Genomic DNA, 16953 nt, shown 5'->3' with positions numbered 1-16953 from the left:
TTTTTCATATCTAGTTCTTTTATCCTCTCACTTTAACAGTTTCAACAAAGCCTTCAGGTATGCTCCTCAGTAGAAGAAAACATCCTTTTGACACCCTATGAGAAAAGAAAATGCTAAAATTGTTTATTAACTGAGCCTTGCACCAGGGTCTCCCTGTCAAACTCAGAAACTTCCCAGGAGACAGCAGAAGATAAGCACAGTTTTTGTTACAGCCCAGGAATACTGTGAATAGCTCTGTTCTGGAGCTGCTCCAGTCTTCATAAGAGGTGGTGAGTGAACACAGAGCCAGAGAAAACCCCATCTGGACGCCTACCACTCAGAACTTCAGGCCTCAGAGGAAACTGAAGGCTGAGTGAGATTGTTTCACATCTGGCTCTGACGAGATCTTTCCCCACAGCATGTCTTGCTCTCTAAGGCAATTTGGAAACCCAGGTGTACACTTCCAGGGGTTCTCACAGCAAAGGGTAAAAGGGGTACCTATTTAAAAGCCAGATAGGTATGGTGTGTTTTTGTTGTGAGGTGAGGTCTCACCACTTCACCCAAGCTGCTCTCAAACTCCTGGACCCAAGTGATTCTTCTGTCTCAGCTTTCCAAGTAGCTGAGAATACAGGAGTAGCCATCATGCCTGGCCCCAAATAGATACTATTAAAAGATAACTGTCCAGTTCCTCAGCCTCTACATGTTCTTATTCCTTAGATTAATCTACCTAGTGTGAAACTATCTTGCCAGATCTCCTTTCCCACCTGCACTTTCAGTCCTCCTGCATTACTTCACCCCCAGGATCCCTCCCAGCTCACCCAGAATCTATTAATTCCAGGATGCCAAATTAAGAGGCAAATTAAAATCAGTATCCCCAAAGCCTCATCTGATCAAGGTCTCAGGGACCATCCATCCTCTCAGGCATTTTCAGTATAATTTTATGTTATTGAACTGTGTAAACTGTTTTTAATACTAATTGTATATTTTGTACTACTAACAATTATAATGCAAATTCAGTCCAGAAGGAAAAAAGTTTTAGGACTTCATGATCACAGGAAAAATTTTTAATTAAATTTTAAATCATATGCTTTTTTGCAAAGAATGTGACAAATGGCCAATAAAAGACTTTCCAGCATAAAAACATTAAGATAAATTCTGTGGGGAATATAGAAAAGAAATATGATCTCTGATTTAATATCTTCTCACATGTTTTTAAAGTGGATAATGATGAGATATTTCATTACTGTAGTGTTTAGATTCCACTGGAAAACTTTAAAAGAGTGATATAGGGCTGGCGATGTAATTCAGTTGTAGAGCACTTGCCTAGCATACATGAAGCCCTGGGTTCCATCCCCAGTACTGCAAGAAAAAGAAAAGTGATAGCTTTATTTTCAAATGTCAGCAGATAAAATACACTGGAAGCTATGTCTTTTTCAACTATTCAGAATCACAAATGGAACATTTCATGTCCAACTTAAAAAATGTGTGAGGAGGTCTGTGGGTCTTCAAAATTCTTATAGTGTCTGAGCAAAGAGACATGAAGGCCACTCTGTTGAAGTTTGGGATTTTAGGATTTGGAAGGTACTTCACTGATTATCTAATCTATCTTGATCAATTTATAGATGAGGGCCCTGAGTACAGAGAAGGATTGGCAGATTTTCCCAAAGTCAAAGTCACTGTTACGACACAACCTGGGGAAACTTGCTCATTTATTTCACTGCCTCATGGGCCTCTACTGTGCTCTGAAAGCCCACCATCAGTTTTGAGGAATGAAGAAGGAAGACAAAAAAAGTGATCTTGAAATAGTTACTGAATAACAGGGACTTCTTGGGTCAGTTGCTCTCTTGCTGCTCCAGCCCAGTGGTGGGTTTAGGAGGCCCAGACTGGCAACCCTGAGGCAACCCTGAGGCTCAGGGTAATTGGTTGAGGACAAAACCTAAAGTTTTTGTTTGTTTGATTTTGGTATTGGGGATTGAATCTAAGGCTACTCTACCACCATGCTAGATCTCCAGCCCTTTTTATTTTTTATTTAAGTTGCTGAGTCTGATCTCTTAATTTAGGATCCTTCTGCCTCAGCCTCCTAAATCACTGGGATTATAGGCTTGTACCACCACATCCAACTGAAACTAAAGATTTTGTTTATTTGTTTTGTTTGGGGTATCAGGGATTTAACCCAGGGGTGCTTTACCCCCACTGAGCTACATCCCCAACCCTTTTTTGAGTCAGGGTCTCACTTAATTGCTTAGAGCCTTGCTAAATTGCTGAAGCTGGCCTCAAATTTGCCATCTTCTTGCCTCAGCCTCCCTAGTCAGTAAGATTATAGGTATTCACTGTCACACCTGAGTAAACCTAATGTTTTGAAGAATTTTCCAGACTGGGGATTTCTTTTTTTCTAGGGTCACCTGTGCCCCTGTGACCTGAGAAACCCTCATCTTTGGGGTTCTGAGAGTCTAACCTGGGCTACTAATCATTTCACACAATATGCCTTTCTCAGAACATTTGAATTTCTTCTGTTGGTCGTCATCATAAACACAAATGGTGCCCCATCAGATGTGCTCCCTTGTGCATTCATTGCACAACCATTGGTTTGCACAGCAGCCCTGGGCTAAATTAACCCTTTAGAGCCCCCTCAGTCCAGGGGTCACAGTTCACTGAAGTGGACACCACAGTTGATAGGCTTTATGCAACCTGAAGAGGACACTATTGTGCACACCCACCTTGCTTCCCAGAACCCCAGGAGAAGGACTAGACCACACTGATAATAAGGCAGACACAGATTTGTTTGAATGACTTTTAAAATTTGGTTAGTTTTAACTTCATGACCTCTTTTTTCCCTGTGGAGTTGGGTACAGAGTAGAGGGATTTGGGATGACCAAACTAAGGCAGGCACACTCAAGCAGGCTGTAGACATGACAGCCCTGAACAGTAGGCCTGGTCCTGAGACATGAATTAGAATGTAGTTGGAGGGAGCTAAGGACACAGGGCTAATAGGAAAGGACTCAGGCTGCTGTCAGGACACACACTATCACACACCCGAGGCCAGGACCCTGCTGACGTGACAGCCCTTCACCCTGGCCCCTTACTACCCCCCCGCCCCTCTCCCCCGCCTGCCAGCTGCCAACAGGGCTCTGCCCTGTGTCTGCCACACCTGTCACTGCCTGTCCTTGCCCCAGCGAGGAGGGGGGCCCATCAGCCCCTCCTCAGCTGCCCAGCAGAGCAGGCAGTTAGTGGGGAGGGGAGGGAACATGGAGCGGGGGCTGGTGGTGGGGGCAGGGCCGGGGGCTGGGACCCGAATCCGGGCACTGCTGGGCTGCCTGGTGAAGGTGCTCCTCTGGGTAGCTTCTGCCTTGCTGTACTTTGGAAGTGAACAGGCTGCCCGCCTTCTGGGAAGCCCCTGCTTACGGCGCCTCTACCATGCCTGGTTGGCAGCGGTGGTCATCTTTGGGCCCCTTTTACAGTTCCATGTCAACTCTCGGACTATCTTCGCCAGCCACGGCAACTTCTTCAACATGTGAGTCCACATAAGGGCATGGGACCCGGCTCCCTACGCTCTGGGATCCCAGCTCCTTTCTCTAGGTTTCTGTTCTGCTGCCAGTCTGAACTCTAAAAATAGTATAGCAGGTTGAGGAGAAGGTCAGAGGGAGGGGGAGGGGGACAGTGTCGGGGTACAGGGCAGGGGCAGGAGTAGAACTGAAGAGGAAATGTGGGCCCTAGAATGCTCAGTGGTCCTCTAAAGGGATAGTGACGTTTAAATGACTGGGGGCTATAAAGGACATGGGCAGGAGAACCAGTGATGATGTGTAGAACTGGGGACAGACCAATGATGGGAACACTGACCAGGATGGGGAGGTGAGGCTGGGGGGTCTCAGTAGCCTTCTCTCTTCTCCCCACAGCAAGTTTGTGAATTCAGCCTGGGGCTGGACATGCACCTTCCTGGGGGGCTTTGTGCTGCTGGTGGTGTTCCTGGCTACACGGCGAGTGGCAGTGACTGCCAGGCACCTGAGCAGACTGGTGGTGGGGGCAGCAGTGTGGAGGGGGGCCGGCCGGGCCTTCCTGCTCATCGAGGACCTGACTGGTTCCTGCTTCGAGCCTCTGCCCCAGGGCCTGCTGCTTCACGAGCTACCTGACCGCCGCAGCTGCCTGGCTGCAGGCCACCAGTGGCGGGGCTACACCGTCTCTTCCCACACTTTCCTGCTCACCTTCTGCTGCCTGCTTATGGCTGAGGAAGCAGCAGTGTTTGCCAAGTACCTGGCCCATGGGCTGCCTGCTGGCACCCCCCTGCGCCTGGTCTTCCTGCTCAACGTGCTGCTGCTGGGCCTCTGGAACTTCTTGCTGCTCTGTACCGTCATCTATTTCCACCAGTACACTCACAAGGTGGTGGGTGCCGCGGTAGGCACCTTTGCCTGGTACCTTACCTATGGTAGCTGGTATCATCAGCCCTGGTCTCCAGGGAGCCCAGGCCATGGGCTTTTCCCTCACCCCCGCTCTAGCCGCAAGCATAACTGAAAGAAATAAAGGCACATCAGGCCTAGCTCTGTCTCCTCTCATTGTTCCTTTGGGTCCTGGTAAGGATAAGAAAGGGGTCTGATAGTCACTGGGGCTCCTCAACTATTCCTTCTGTCATCAGCCTTGAATATCCTTCTTTGTACATGACCTCCATTCCTCCTGCTGTCCTTTCAGTTTCCTGATCTGCAGACTTCTGGCTCTCTGGGGCTGTGGTTTCAAGGGATGGTGGTGCTAAGGCAGGTGATAGTGTCTTTAAGTGTGTATATCACCCTCCCTAAGTAGGTGCTTCTCTCCAGCCTAATTTATTTATTTTTTCTAATTTCTCCACTAAATCTCCTCTCCACTATCCTCAAGGGGCTGCCTCTCTGGAGACCCCATAAAGGAACACTTCCTATCTCTATCTTCCTCATAGGGCATCTCTGTGCTCATTTATTTAACAATGTCTAAATGTCTATAAGTTTTTATATGAATTAATGCATTTAGTCCTCGAAACAACACTATCAGGTTGATTTAATAGTGTTCCTCTTTCACAATTGCAAAAACCCAGGCACAGAGGCTAGGTAATTTGTTCACAGATACTGAGGAGACAGGAATAGAAACGCAGGCAATAACGGTGCAATGGCTGTGCCCTAAACCAGGGATTAGCCAGTTACTGCCCTCCTGTGGCCAGTTGTTGTATGGCCTGCGAACGAAAAGTGGTTTACTTCTCTCTCCCCCAGCTCCCTGGGGATTGAACCCAGGGGCGCTCTACCACTGACCTACACACACTCTTTCATTTTTTATTTTAAGGCAGAGCTTTGCTAAGTTGCTGAGTCTGTCCTCAAATTTTTGATCCTCCTGCCTCATCCTCCCTAGCGGCTGAGATTGCAGTCATGTATGGCTGCATCGGATTTTTCCATTTTTAAGTGGCTAAAAAAATCAATAACATTTCATGGCACATTTAAATTATATAAAACTATAATTGTAGTGTCCATAAATATTTATTGGAACGTAGCCACACTAATTCATTTATATAGTCTGCTTTTCTGTTACAATGGCAGAATTGAGTAGTTGCTACAGACACAGTAACGCCCAGAAAGCCTGAAATATTTACCATCTCATTTCTTACAGGAAAAAAAAAAAAAAAAGATTGCTTAGCCCTAGTTTAAACCACTACATTACCCTCTCTTAACCACACACAAACGCACACACACACACCACAAACTGGCTAATATCAGAGATAAGTGCTGTGAAGGCACTAGAACACTGATTTATAACAGAAGTTTGGAGAGAAGTACTTTATAAGGGATAATGGAGAAAGATCTCCTTGAAGAGGAAACAGCTGATCTGATAATTGAATGTCAACATCCAAGGAAAGGGTGTTTGAGGCAAAGGGTTTCTCAAGGGCAAATTATCTGAGGCAGAAATGAACAAGAGGCCTTTGAAAGATAAATGAAAAACCCAAGTATTTGCAAGTGTAATGAATGAGGCGGAAAGAAATAGAAAGTGAACTTGAAGGGGAGACAAGTGTCAGGTAGGGCCTTTGCATTTCATCTAGAGAGAAGTAAACCTGTTGCTCTGCGAGAGCAGGTCATAGAGGAATGGAGTCTGCAGCTCCGGTCCCGAGGGGAGCAGATAAGGGCTTGAGTAGGCATGGTGCCAATGTCTGAATATGGATTGGTGGGACAGAGGATGCCCATGTAGCCAGGGGACCATACTGGAGAGGCTAGGGAAGAGATGCCAGGTTTTGTTCCATTTTAGAAAAAAAAAATAGAATACCAAATAAGGTTTATTGTTCCAGGCCGAGCAGGGGAAGAACAGAGCCGGTAGCGGAGGAAGGGAGATGGGAGGCCCGGGCAGAGAGAGGCTGGAGGGGCGGAGGCAGAAGGCTGGCACTGAGAGGCGGGGGGAGATGAGAGACTGGAAAGCCAGCCTTGGAGGCGGGAACCAGAGTGGGGCGGAGAGGCGAGGAACCGGGAGGAAGCACTCCTTTGGGGCTCTAGGGGGAGCCCAGCCTCAGCTGCCTTCCAGCGCGGTCCGCCCCGCCCCACTCCCGGGCAGTCCCCGCCTCCTCCAGTCCCTCCACTCCCCAGTACCCAGGAAGGCCGTGCGGGTTGCGAGCGAGCACTGCTTTCGCTTTCCCTTCCCGGTGCCCACTCCCGGCTCCTCGTGCGGCGCGAGGCCCCTCGCCCCGGCCATGGCCACACTCAGGGTCCAGCCTGAAGCCCAAGCCAAGGTGAGCGCCGCGGGTTGGAGCACAGGCCACTGGGGAGGCGTGGCTCGGAGACGCTGAGGGTTCCCCTGACCCTCCCCCGGCCCCTGGCCCGCTGCCCAGCCGCCACCTGTGTGGGGGCTACTTGCCCCAAGCACCTGAGCCCTGGGAGAGGCGAGGTGGCCATGCTTCAGCGGAGTGAGGTGAAGCAGAGAACAGGACAGGAGGGGAAGTCCACTGGCCCAGAACTCGGGGGCCACACACAATTGGGGCGCCAGACCTGCCCTTGCCACCGCGGTCTTTCCCTTAGAAAGGGCTTCAGATCTCATTCTGTGGGACACTCCGTCCCAGCCCACTGACAGAGGGCTCTCTTCACACTCCTCCTCACACAACCCAGGCGACCCCAGGACCTTTGCATTTCACCTAGAGAGACTTAAACCTGTCACCATTCACTGCCAGGAATGTTCTCATCCCCCAAATCCAGCTTCACAAGGATCCGCTTCACAAGGATCCACTTCACCCTCCCCATATTCAGGTCTGCAGAGATCCCCTCCTCCACCACTCCAGTCCACCCTCACAGGGACCCATCCCCCATCTTCAGGTGTCACTTTGGAGGGATCCACTCCATCTTTCACACAATTCTAACTGTGCCCAAATACATTGGCCTTAAGCCACCTTTCTGAAGTGTTGCCTGTGCCCCACAGGTGGATGTGTTTCGTGAAGATCTGTGTACCAAGGTAAGACCTGCCCCATCAGCAACCCTTCTCTACCCAGCTCTTGCTGCTCAGCCATCCCTTGCTGGGCAGTGTCACCCCAGCCTCACTGCCTTGTAAAGGCATTTGAATCTGAACCCCATCCTCCTCCACCCCCACCTCACACACAGACAGAGAACCTGCTCGGGAGCTATTTCCCCAAGAAGATTTCTGAGTTGGATGCATTTTTAAAGGTATCAGGGCAGGGAACTAGAGAGTGGGGGCCAAGAGGAGAGTCTGGTGGTCCTTGAGAGGGATATCCTCATCTCCAGTCTTCCTCCAACCCTGCACCCAGGAACCAGCTCTCAATGAAGCCAACCTGAGCAATCTGAAGGCCCCTTTAGACATCCCAGTGCCTGATCCAGTCAAGGACAAAGAGAAGGAGGAGCGGAAGAAACAGCAGGAGGCAAGCTAGGAGACCTGGGAGGAGGGGCCTAACCATGGGGAAAATCATCAGCTTTAGTCCTGTCTCCAAAGAGCCCTTCTTTCCCTACAGAAGGAAGATAAGGATGAGAAGAAGAAAGGGGAAGATGAAGACAAAGGTACTTGAAATTTATGTAGTGAAAAAGAGTTGGGTCCCAAACTGCAGGAGCTCCTTCCAAAGGATTCCTTTCCACACAGGCTGCCATGTAACTGACCCCTTGCTCACTTTCTAGGTCCTCCCTGTGGCCCAGTGAACTGCAATGAGAAGATTGTGGTCCTCCTGCAACGTCTGAAACCTGAAATCAAGGATGTCATCGAGCAACTCAACCTGGTGAGCCCTCCCACTTCTACCCTCCTGCCTTCATGTGAAACCCTTTGTGCTCTTGGTCCAACAGTTAGGGCATGGCACTTGCTAGGTCTCAGCAGGAAAGGACACAGCAAATGAAGGAGGCAAGGAAAGATGGGAACCTGGAATTGGATGTGAGCTGATGTGGTTTTGATGCTATTCCCTCCCTCCAGGTCACTACATGGTTGCAGCTACAGATACCTCGGATTGAGGATGGGAATAATTTTGGAGTGGCTGTCCAGGTAAGAGCATCACCCTACCCCCAATCTTCCTGTATAACTTGTATATCTTTTTCCCTACCACCCCACACACCCACAACCATGCTTTCTTTCCCTAGGAGAAGGTATTTGAGCTGATGACTAGCCTTCACACTAAGCTGGAAGGCTTCCACACTCAAATCTCTAAGTAAGTGACCAGCCACCTGCACCCCTGTACACACTCTGTTTGGGGAAAGAGGCCTGGGCTTTCTCCTTCTTCCACTCCATACATAATACTCCTATCCACAGGTATTTCTCTGAGCGTGGTGATGCAGTTACCAAAGCAGCTAAACAGCCCCATGTGGTAGGTGATATCCAGGTCAGGGTGCATGGAGGAAGTACACATTTCAAATCAGGTCTGACCCTGAGTTTCCACAGGGTGATTATCGGCAGCTGGTCCATGAGTTGGATGAAGCAGAGTACCGGGACATTCGGCTGATGGTCATGGAGATCCGCAACGCTTATGTGAGGGGGCGAGGGCTGGGCAGACCCCTTTCCTAGGTCATCTACTCCCTGACCTTGCAGGCTAAGTGTCAACAATGACAAAAGTTTGGCCTCTCCACAGGCTAGAAGTGGGGTACAGAACCATGTGACTGACCCTCACTCCTCTCTGGCTCTATAGGCTGTGTTATATGACATCATCCTGAAGAACTTTGAGAAGCTCAAGAAGCCCCGAGGAGAAACAAAGGGAATGATCTATTGAGAGACTTCTCTCTCACTCTGTGATGAGTACAGCAGAGACCTTCCTGCTTTTTACTAGGGATTCCAGACTTTCCCTTACCTTCCTACCATTGAGGTATCTTCCTCACTTTGCCTCCCAGGCACAATAAATATAGTCATACTGTTGCCCACCAGCCCAAGTCTCTTTATTGGATCCTGAACCCTCTGGTCCTAGCTCAGACATTTTCATTTGTGGAACCAACCCACTGGGTAATTTGGATGTTCAGCTGTTGGTTGGTCCAATCTTGCCGGATGTCATCAAGGTGGCAGTCAAAGTCCACAAGGTGTTGGTGGGCCCGGCCCTCTAGTAGTGCTCCCACCATTTGCCGTGACTCTTCCCAGTCCCTCCACATCACTCTGAAATAGAAAACCCCACTGAAGTCAAACAGCAGGACAGTGGGGCCAGACACTGACTTAAGAGAAGTTGGGTTTTGAGAAGAAGAAAGACCAAGGACAGAGAAGGTCCAGGAACCTTGGGCTTCTAAGATGAGGTGGAGGGAGTGGGGCACTCACAAGTTCTTGTCCTTGGGGACCCAGCGGAGACCTTGGTTCTCTAGGACGATGACTGGAGGCACTCGAGGCTGAGGAACCAGTTTCTGATTATCCAACTGGGTGGACAAAGAAGGGCAAGTAAGCGTTTCAAGGATCTCCTTCCTGACTCTCTCCACCTCCCCATCTTGAAACCCAAGCCTCACCATAATAAGTACTGCATCAGGAAAGAATTCTGCAATTCGCCCAGCAATTTTCAAGGCCAGGGGCCCAGGGCTGTGTAGAGGGAAGATCAGAGTGAGCAGCCAACTGTGGGCAGACCCCATCCATTTGAGCTGGGCTTCCCAGGTCTCATAGTTGTGGTCATAGTTGTGGACTTTCCCTGTAGCTGGCCTGAGGGGGATGGGCCTGCTGGATGCTTGATGAAGGATTGCTTGATGCTTGAGTGCTGTGGGAAACAGGTGCTCAGACACTGCTGGTGAGAGCAGAAATCAAAGGTGGTCTTTTGGAGGGTAATTTGGCATAAACCATCCAAATTGAAAGTGTAATATTTAGCATATGTTAACCAAGAGAGTTGATTTATAAAGAATTAACAGTAGTAGGGGCTGGCGATATAGCTTAGTTGGTAGAGTACTTGCCTACTTCCCTCGCATGCACAAGGCCCTGGGTTCATTCCCCAGCACCACACACACAAAAAAAATTAACTGTAGTAATAGAAAAGTCTCAACATGGAGATAACCTCAATGTTTAAATAAATTATGGTAAATCCATATTCATATACTATAGCTGTTGTGTTAAAGCAGATCTTGGTGTAGAGATCAAAAGACGTCAAATATTTATTAAGTGAGGGAGAAAGGCAAATTAGAAAACAGTATTTCTAACTTAATTTATATATGTGATGTATATATATAAACACATATATATAATTACATATATCAAGGGGTTTTTTTCTAAGTTGCTGGTTAGGGTTCCTCTGTGTTCTTGCAGCACTTGGGTGACACCTCAGTTAAAGCAAGATCAGCCCCATCTTGTTGAAACACAGTTGTCCTTCCCACCCATGTGGCAGCCCCTCTTATTTATCTTTATATCTCGTTTATCTTTATATCTCCTTACTCTACTATCCAGCATAATGCCTGATGTACAGACCCTGCTCCTGAGCGTTTGATGAAAGAAAGATGGAATGAATGACATTAGTTCATTTGCATCCCACCCACAATCTCCATAATCCTTTGCCTTCTACTTCTGACTACCCCACTCACCTCTGGTCATCCAGAGCTGCATTGGCATGGTAGTACCCAGCCACCACCAGACCGGCCTGTGTGCCCCACACGTCCACCTGTCGTGGGAAAGGAGCCATCAGTAACTAAACCATGCTGCTGGCTCTGTGGGTGCGCATTGCTGCCAAGGGGCTGGGCATGGACTTGAGCTAATAGTGTTAGGAGACTAGCCAGAGGGTCGGGGTTGGGGATATGTGCCCAGTAGTGACACCTGGTTGAGGGCGACCTCCAGCATGACGGACAAGGCCAGGTGGCTGTGGAAAAGGGGCACACAATCGGTGAGGCACAGACATTCTCCAGCCCGCGGCGCTGGCGCCAGCAATAGTCCATTGACCGCAGCGTGCGGGTACCGGGCCGCGTGCAGGCACATCTTCACGTAGGCCCGGGCCGAGATTTCCACCTCCCCCATGACAAGCGGGACCTGCTGGGACGCAGTAAACCGGATTAGTGTGATTTCTCCACCCCGCGCAGGCGAGCTTGGCCTTTCCCGGTGCCCTATCACTTAGATTTGACCGTGATGATGACACGTCTGGAAGGCAGCCGATGGACTCAGGGAGATCTAGGTCGGGAGCCCGCCCCCAGCGTGGCGGAGAAGGCGGTCGCGATCGCATCCCGCCACGCCAAGCTCCTCCTCTCGGCCCCTAGCGACAGGCTCAGGTCCGCGCCGGCTCCTAGATGTACACGCTTGAGTCCCGCCCAAGTTCCGCTCTTTGATAGGTCTAGAGGACCTCATCTTGTCCAGTCAACGACCGCGCTCGAGTCTTGCCCCGCCCTTGCCTCGGGCGAGGAGGAAGTAATGCGCAGAAGTGAAAGAAAGGAAACCACGCGCTTCTTGGCTGGGGTACCCGACTTTTGCTCTTGATTGCTGGTTGGCTCTGCGGATTACCTGTTATCTCTCCAATGATCCCCTCAGAACTAGCTGGGTGCCCGCAATCAGGCAACAGAGGATCTTTGAAGGTGGGGAAAAAGCCGACTCCCTTGCTCCTATTATAAATGAGATATATAAAGACGTAGATATAGATGGACTTCCAAACTGTCAAATGCTATGGAGCATTCTTATTCCATATTTTAAAACGGGACAAGGGGTCTAGGGTTGTGGCTTAAAGGTAGAGCGCTCGCCTAGCATGCTTGAGGCACTGGGTTTGATCCTCAGCACCACATAAAAATTGATAGTGTCCACCTATAACTAAAATATAAACATTAAAAAAATAAAAACGGGACAAGGCCCTAGGTTAAAGAACGGTCCTATGGAGTTTATAGCAAAGATCACAGCAGAGGATCCTTGTCTGTACCACCTTTTTCAGAGCTGAATACCAAAAGGCAATTACAAAGAAAGCAAATAGCTGAAATCGGGTAAAAGAGACCAAAAGAAAACAAACTTTACAAATCATTGTTCTCATAATGATCTGTGATACATTAACTTTATCACAATGGCTTTGAAGGACTTTCCCCTCTGCCAGCCCTTAAAAAGTTCAGCTATTCGCCCTTAATCCTCCCAGGGAAACAACATTCTCTTTCCAGGCTTGCTATGAGCTAAGGATTTTCATTTGGTTTGTATTCCTGGACCTCAGCCACAGAGCTTTCCCATCTATCTAAAACTTGATTATTTCTGTAAGGGCTCTCTGTTCAGGTGTGTTTTTACCATGAAACATTCATAAGACCACTAGATGGAAATAACTCTGTGATACTCCAAAATGTGGATTATCTGCATGGCATATAACAATTTCCACCCTGTTCTTTAAGAAGACCTCTTAAGAAGAAAATGAGCATCTAATTCATTTTTGTCTTCCTGGTACTTTTTCCCATTCCCACCACATTCACCTCAGCACTCAGTGAATGTGCTTCAAATCAATGACACACCACAGGTAATCACACAGTATAGGTCATTTATTTTCCCTCTCAGTACATAGATGGTTTCTCTTCACCCTTTGGGTTGACAATTTTCTCTAGGTTGCTGATGATGATATGATAAAGCTCAGCCTGCAGGAAGGGCAGAAAAGCAGGAGTTAGGTTCTTAGCCTCCAGCACCACCCCATCCATCCACTTCCCTTAGGAGTCTATTCCACACTCACATAGAAGGCCCTGAGGTCCAGAACCATGGCCCTGAGCTCCCCATAGGCTGCCTCATCTCGCTCATGCACTAAGGCCCGGTAATCCATCTGGGATACAGGAGGCAAAGCTGAGTCAGTCCCATGGGAGGCTGGATTATCAGTTTGGTTTCCTCATATAGGGAATAGGTAACTTGAAGATAAGCTCCTACTCAGCACCAAGGAAGGGTATCCCATAGGATAAGGCAGAAGAAAATGTCATGGTTGTGGAAGCCCAAACTAGGCAATGCTTTTTCTTTTTCTTTCTTCTGTAATTTTTTCTTAAATTTTTAGGGGACAGGGTTTTTTTCTTTGTAAATTTTTGTAATTACTTTTTTTAAGAAATATTTTTGGTTTAATATTCTCCACATTGGGAAAGTCATGAAGAAGACCTCTTCCCACCCATCTCCAGTCCCACCCATAGTCAGTCAGCTAAAAGACTGGTGGGCTATGCACTCACTACATGGGTCTCCTTGGAGGCCTTGGCCACAGCATCCCCACGTTCTGAGAAGTACCTGTCACAAGCAAAGGATATAACATGGCAATCTGTGTTCAGGGAGATATATTCAAATCCCCTTCCCAGAATCTCCCATCACCCTGATAGGACTGCCTAGCTTTGGCAGTCCCAAATGAATGTCCTTGCAGCCTTTCATGCAGCAGCCCTCACTTGGAAATGGTTGTCTGAAAGGCTTCCACTTTTGTCTTCACAGCATTCACCCTCTCCAGCACCTTCTCCTGTGGTGACATGGGAGGCAAAGAGAATACTTCATCTCCTATCTCCTTCATTAGCTCCCTTTCCACCTAATTCATGCATAACTCCTGTGTCTCCCAAGTTTCCTTTCTGTGTCCTCAGTCACTCTTTTCTTACCTGGATTGCCACCCCAAAATCATTTCCATCCTCAATCTTAGGGATCAGATGCTGGATCCAAGTGATCACCTACATTAAGAGGAAGAATCATTCAACAAACCTACTGGGTTCTTACGCCACTTTCTAATAACAGCTCAATTTAATTGAGCACTGATTATATGCCAGGCTTTGTGCTATAAATTATTTATCTCATTTAATTTTTAATTGTCACGTGCATGTTTGTGTGTGTGTGTGTTGCAAAACTGTGGATACAACCTAAGGGCACTCTACTACTGAGGTATATCCCCAGCCCTTTTTACTTTTTATTTTTGAGAGAGAATTTTGTTAAGTGACCAAGGGTGGCCTCTATCTTGTGATTATTCTGTCTCAACCTCCCTAGGAGTCACTATGTCTAGCCCAACTTATATATTCTTATTGTACTCATTTAACAGATAAAACACCAGAGTCACAGAATGTCTCCTCTGCCACCCTGCCGAGTTACAGAATGTCTAAGTGACTTAGGGTTATCAACTTGGTGAGAAAATAAGGATTTGAACCCAGATTCCCTCTAGGATCCACACCTTTAAACCAATTCACTCTATTCCATCATCTCCACTGTGTACCTGATACAGCAATACAATATGAGATTATAGAGTGGATATAGCAGTCTCAGATTTCAAGGGTGCTACTGTAATAGCAAAGGTCTAACAGAATTAGAACAAAGGGGATCTAAACCCAAAGCACAGACGGAAGTTTCTTTGTTTGGGACTAGGTCTCTGGATGACGGCCTTGCATCTCTGAAGGAGATATTTATTTTCTCTTCCCACTTCTCCCAGTTCCCAAGCTTACCAAAATACATTTCTCTTTGAGAGTCCAGACTTCTGGCTTAACTAGAGCAAGCAGGGCCAGGACCTTCTCATTCCCGGGGAGAAAGCCACACTTGGGTACTGTGAGAAAGAAGGGATTTGGGTCCTTTCTCCTCTAGTAGTCAGTGTGTCATTTCCCCTTCCCTGATCACCCCTTCCTCCATTACCTTCTTTCTTCTCCTGCTTATCTGTTTCCATCTAAGGCAAGAACAGGGTAAAGAAGCTTTCTTTAGAAAAGTCATGGAGGCCAAAAGGCTATCAGCTCAGTTGGGTTTATAGTCTAAACCCTGTACCGTGGGTGCCTCACCTCATCATCCTTGGGTGGGGGGTCTGGGATGGGTATGTCCAGAGGGGCCCGGAGGGAGGTCAGGTCAGCCACATTGAGGGAGTCCTCCTGCACAGAGTTCAGTGTCAGTGCTGCCCAGCCTCTTCCCTTCACCCTAAGTCATAGCCTTCCCTCTACACATTCCATTTGCCCTTTGCTTTGCAATCTAGGCTCAGGCCTTACATACCATTCTGATACTCTCAATCCACAACTCACAATTGTTCTCTGTGCACTGAACCCAGTTGATAGTTAAAGAGGGTGTGCAGAAAGGAGAGGCCACAGGATGGGGCAGAAGGGACCCACACTACTCACGTGCAAAAGCTGACTCAGGTACATGATTTTCTGTGGCAAGAATCTGTAGAGGAATTCCTCAGCCTGTGGGTTACATTGCAAGTTTGGGGAACCATAGAAGGCCATCAGTGAAATGTGTGAAAAGTGAAACTGGACAGGCCCTTGGAAATTATTGAGTTACAAATGAGGAAACTGAAGTCTTGGAAATGATGGGACTTGACCATGATTGTAAGTGTTACAACCAAGTTTAGGACTGAGGTGTTCCTGCTTTGAGGGTCATGCCTTTCCCTCCCCATCAAAAGAGAGGAGGAAAGTGGGGAAGAATTCTTAGAGGGTCAAATTAAAGGTAGAAATCAAAAATTAGGAGTTCATCCTGGGTGTAGACTTGGTAAGGAAAGTAGGGACAAAGTCTAGGGTGGATTTGGGGTCACTGAGGGGTTGTGACACAAACATTGCTCTAAGATTCTGGGCCAAATCACTTGAATTCAGAGACTTACCTCCTGGAAAAGATTTTGTCTGAAGACATCCACCTGCAGACAGCAATACCCGGATGTTAGTTTAAGAGTTTTTCAGTTGACAAGAGTAAGATTCCAGCCCCAAAGGGTTGCCATCCAACTGTGGCTATGGCCTTTTCCACAAGTCAGTTTTCCTTGGAAGTCCCCTCTCCAGTACAGAAAGAGATGAAAGGGCAGGAATCTGGAAATTACCATACAGAAGTGAAAGCACTACAGACAGGTTGGGGGAGTTCTCTGGCACGGCCTCGGTCCCCTAGAGCACCCAGCTTGGCCTCCATTAGAAGGGTTCCCGTCCCCCCCCGCCGTCTCCGTCTTGGTTTCCGGTTCCCCGTTACCTGTTTTCGGGCCTCCCCACTCAGGCGCACCCCACAAGGCTTGGCCATGTTGCTCCAGTTGCCAAATCTTCGATCTCCGGGACTCTAGCCCCGGCTTTCGCTTTCACTCCCTGTGTCCAGGCCCGCCCCCCTCAGTCCCGCCCCCTTTCGGCTTACCCCCTCCCACACACACACCCTCTGTCGGGCTGCAAAAAGTAGGTAGTCCCTCAGCCATTCCCAGCCAGTTGCCACTAGGAGGGGCGGTGCTGCCTGGGTCGCAAGCTCAGGGGCTGTCCAAGGGAGGGACTAGAGTGGGGGCTTGGAGACTGGAACGGGGGATGTTCCTCGGAGAGGGGCGGGGCTTAGGGCGAGGGCAGTCCCGGGGAAGTCAGGGTTGGAGAGGGGTGGAAGAAGGGAAAGTGGGAATCTGGTGTCTGGGGTCGCCCGAGAGGGTTCAACTCCGCAGGGAGGACGGAGAAGGATCCGAGCGATGGGCAGAATAGTAAGAGAGAAGGTGTGGGGCGGAGGCGGGCTAGCAGGATGTGGAAGAGAGCAGGCGCGGAGAGGACGCCTTGCCTTGAGGACAAACAGGAGAGGGGACGGTCAGAATCGGGTCCCCGGCAGGTTGGAATCCCCCGGTGGGGACCGGAGCGTAGCAGAATGCGCGGAATAGAAGGCTGCTGTGAGCGAAATAGGTTAACCCCACGCCTAGGGCTACCCGGAAGGAGCGGAATCAGCCTGCAGAAAGGCGGGGAAGGACTCTTAAAT

General features: G+C 48.7%; 4 protein-coding genes across 9 annotated transcripts; 2 read left to right on the top strand and 2 right to left on the bottom strand.

Annotated features, from left to right (window-relative positions):
* The first annotated feature begins 126 nt into the window (after positions 1-126).
* Positions 127-4510, top strand: Fitm1 (fat storage inducing transmembrane protein 1). Its single transcript, XM_005338737.4, has 2 exons — positions 127-3490; positions 3873-4510. Exons 1-2 carry the CDS (start codon positions 3225-3227, stop codon positions 4483-4485), a joined length of 879 nt encoding a protein of 292 aa, XP_005338794.1. The 5' UTR covers positions 127-3224; the 3' UTR covers positions 4486-4510.
* Positions 4511-6459: 1949 nt separating this feature from the next.
* Psme1 (proteasome activator subunit 1) lies at positions 6460-9308 on the top strand. The gene is made up of 11 exons (XM_005338733.5): positions 6460-6700; positions 7381-7413; positions 7560-7622; positions 7724-7834; positions 7925-7970; positions 8085-8182; positions 8371-8439; positions 8535-8602; positions 8704-8758; positions 8833-8919; positions 9077-9308. Exons 1-11 carry the CDS (start codon positions 6662-6664, stop codon positions 9155-9157), a joined length of 750 nt encoding a protein of 249 aa, XP_005338790.1. The 5' UTR covers positions 6460-6661; the 3' UTR covers positions 9158-9308.
* Emc9 (ER membrane protein complex subunit 9) lies at positions 9299-11599 on the bottom strand. Of its 4 annotated transcripts, none has more exons than XM_078050312.1 (5): positions 11152-11599; positions 10923-10999; positions 9870-10138; positions 9688-9782; positions 9299-9531 (listed from the first exon to the last, which is right to left on the bottom strand). In XM_078050312.1, exons 1-5 carry the CDS (start codon positions 11268-11270, stop codon positions 9351-9353), a joined length of 741 nt encoding a protein of 246 aa, XP_077906438.1. In that variant the 5' UTR covers positions 11271-11599; the 3' UTR covers positions 9299-9350. The 4 variants fall into 4 exon arrangements, with proteins under 4 accessions (XP_077906438.1, XP_077906439.1, XP_077906440.1 ...); XM_078050313.1 differs by having other exon boundaries at positions 9870-10135; XM_078050314.1 differs by having other exon boundaries at positions 9870-10111.
* A 1210-nt stretch (positions 11600-12809) lies between these two features.
* Psme2 (proteasome activator subunit 2) lies at positions 12810-16903 on the bottom strand. 3 transcript variants are annotated; one of them, XM_040275685.2, is made up of 11 exons: positions 16762-16903; positions 15854-15886; positions 15378-15440; positions 15048-15134; positions 14908-14938; positions 14724-14821; positions 13896-13964; positions 13695-13762; positions 13488-13542; positions 13013-13099; positions 12810-12920 (listed from the first exon to the last, which is right to left on the bottom strand). In XM_040275685.2, exons 3-11 carry the CDS (start codon positions 15399-15401, stop codon positions 12840-12842), a joined length of 600 nt encoding a protein of 199 aa, XP_040131619.1. In that variant the 5' UTR covers positions 15402-15440; positions 15854-15886; positions 16762-16903; the 3' UTR covers positions 12810-12839. The 3 variants fall into 3 exon arrangements, with proteins under 3 accessions (XP_040131619.1, XP_005338789.1, XP_040131618.1); XM_005338732.5 differs by lacking the exon at positions 16762-16903 and adding an exon at positions 16207-16363; XM_040275684.2 differs by lacking the exon at positions 16762-16903 and adding an exon at positions 16064-16086.
* Between the last annotated feature and the right edge of the window lie 50 nt (positions 16904-16953).

The sequence above is a fragment of the Ictidomys tridecemlineatus genome, chromosome 5 (genome assembly GCF_052094955.1).
Source record: "Ictidomys tridecemlineatus isolate mIctTri1 chromosome 5, mIctTri1.hap1, whole genome shotgun sequence".
Lineage (NCBI taxonomy): Eukaryota > Metazoa > Chordata > Mammalia > Rodentia > Sciuridae > Ictidomys > Ictidomys tridecemlineatus.
This window is presented reverse-complemented; position numbering and strand designations above follow the sequence as displayed.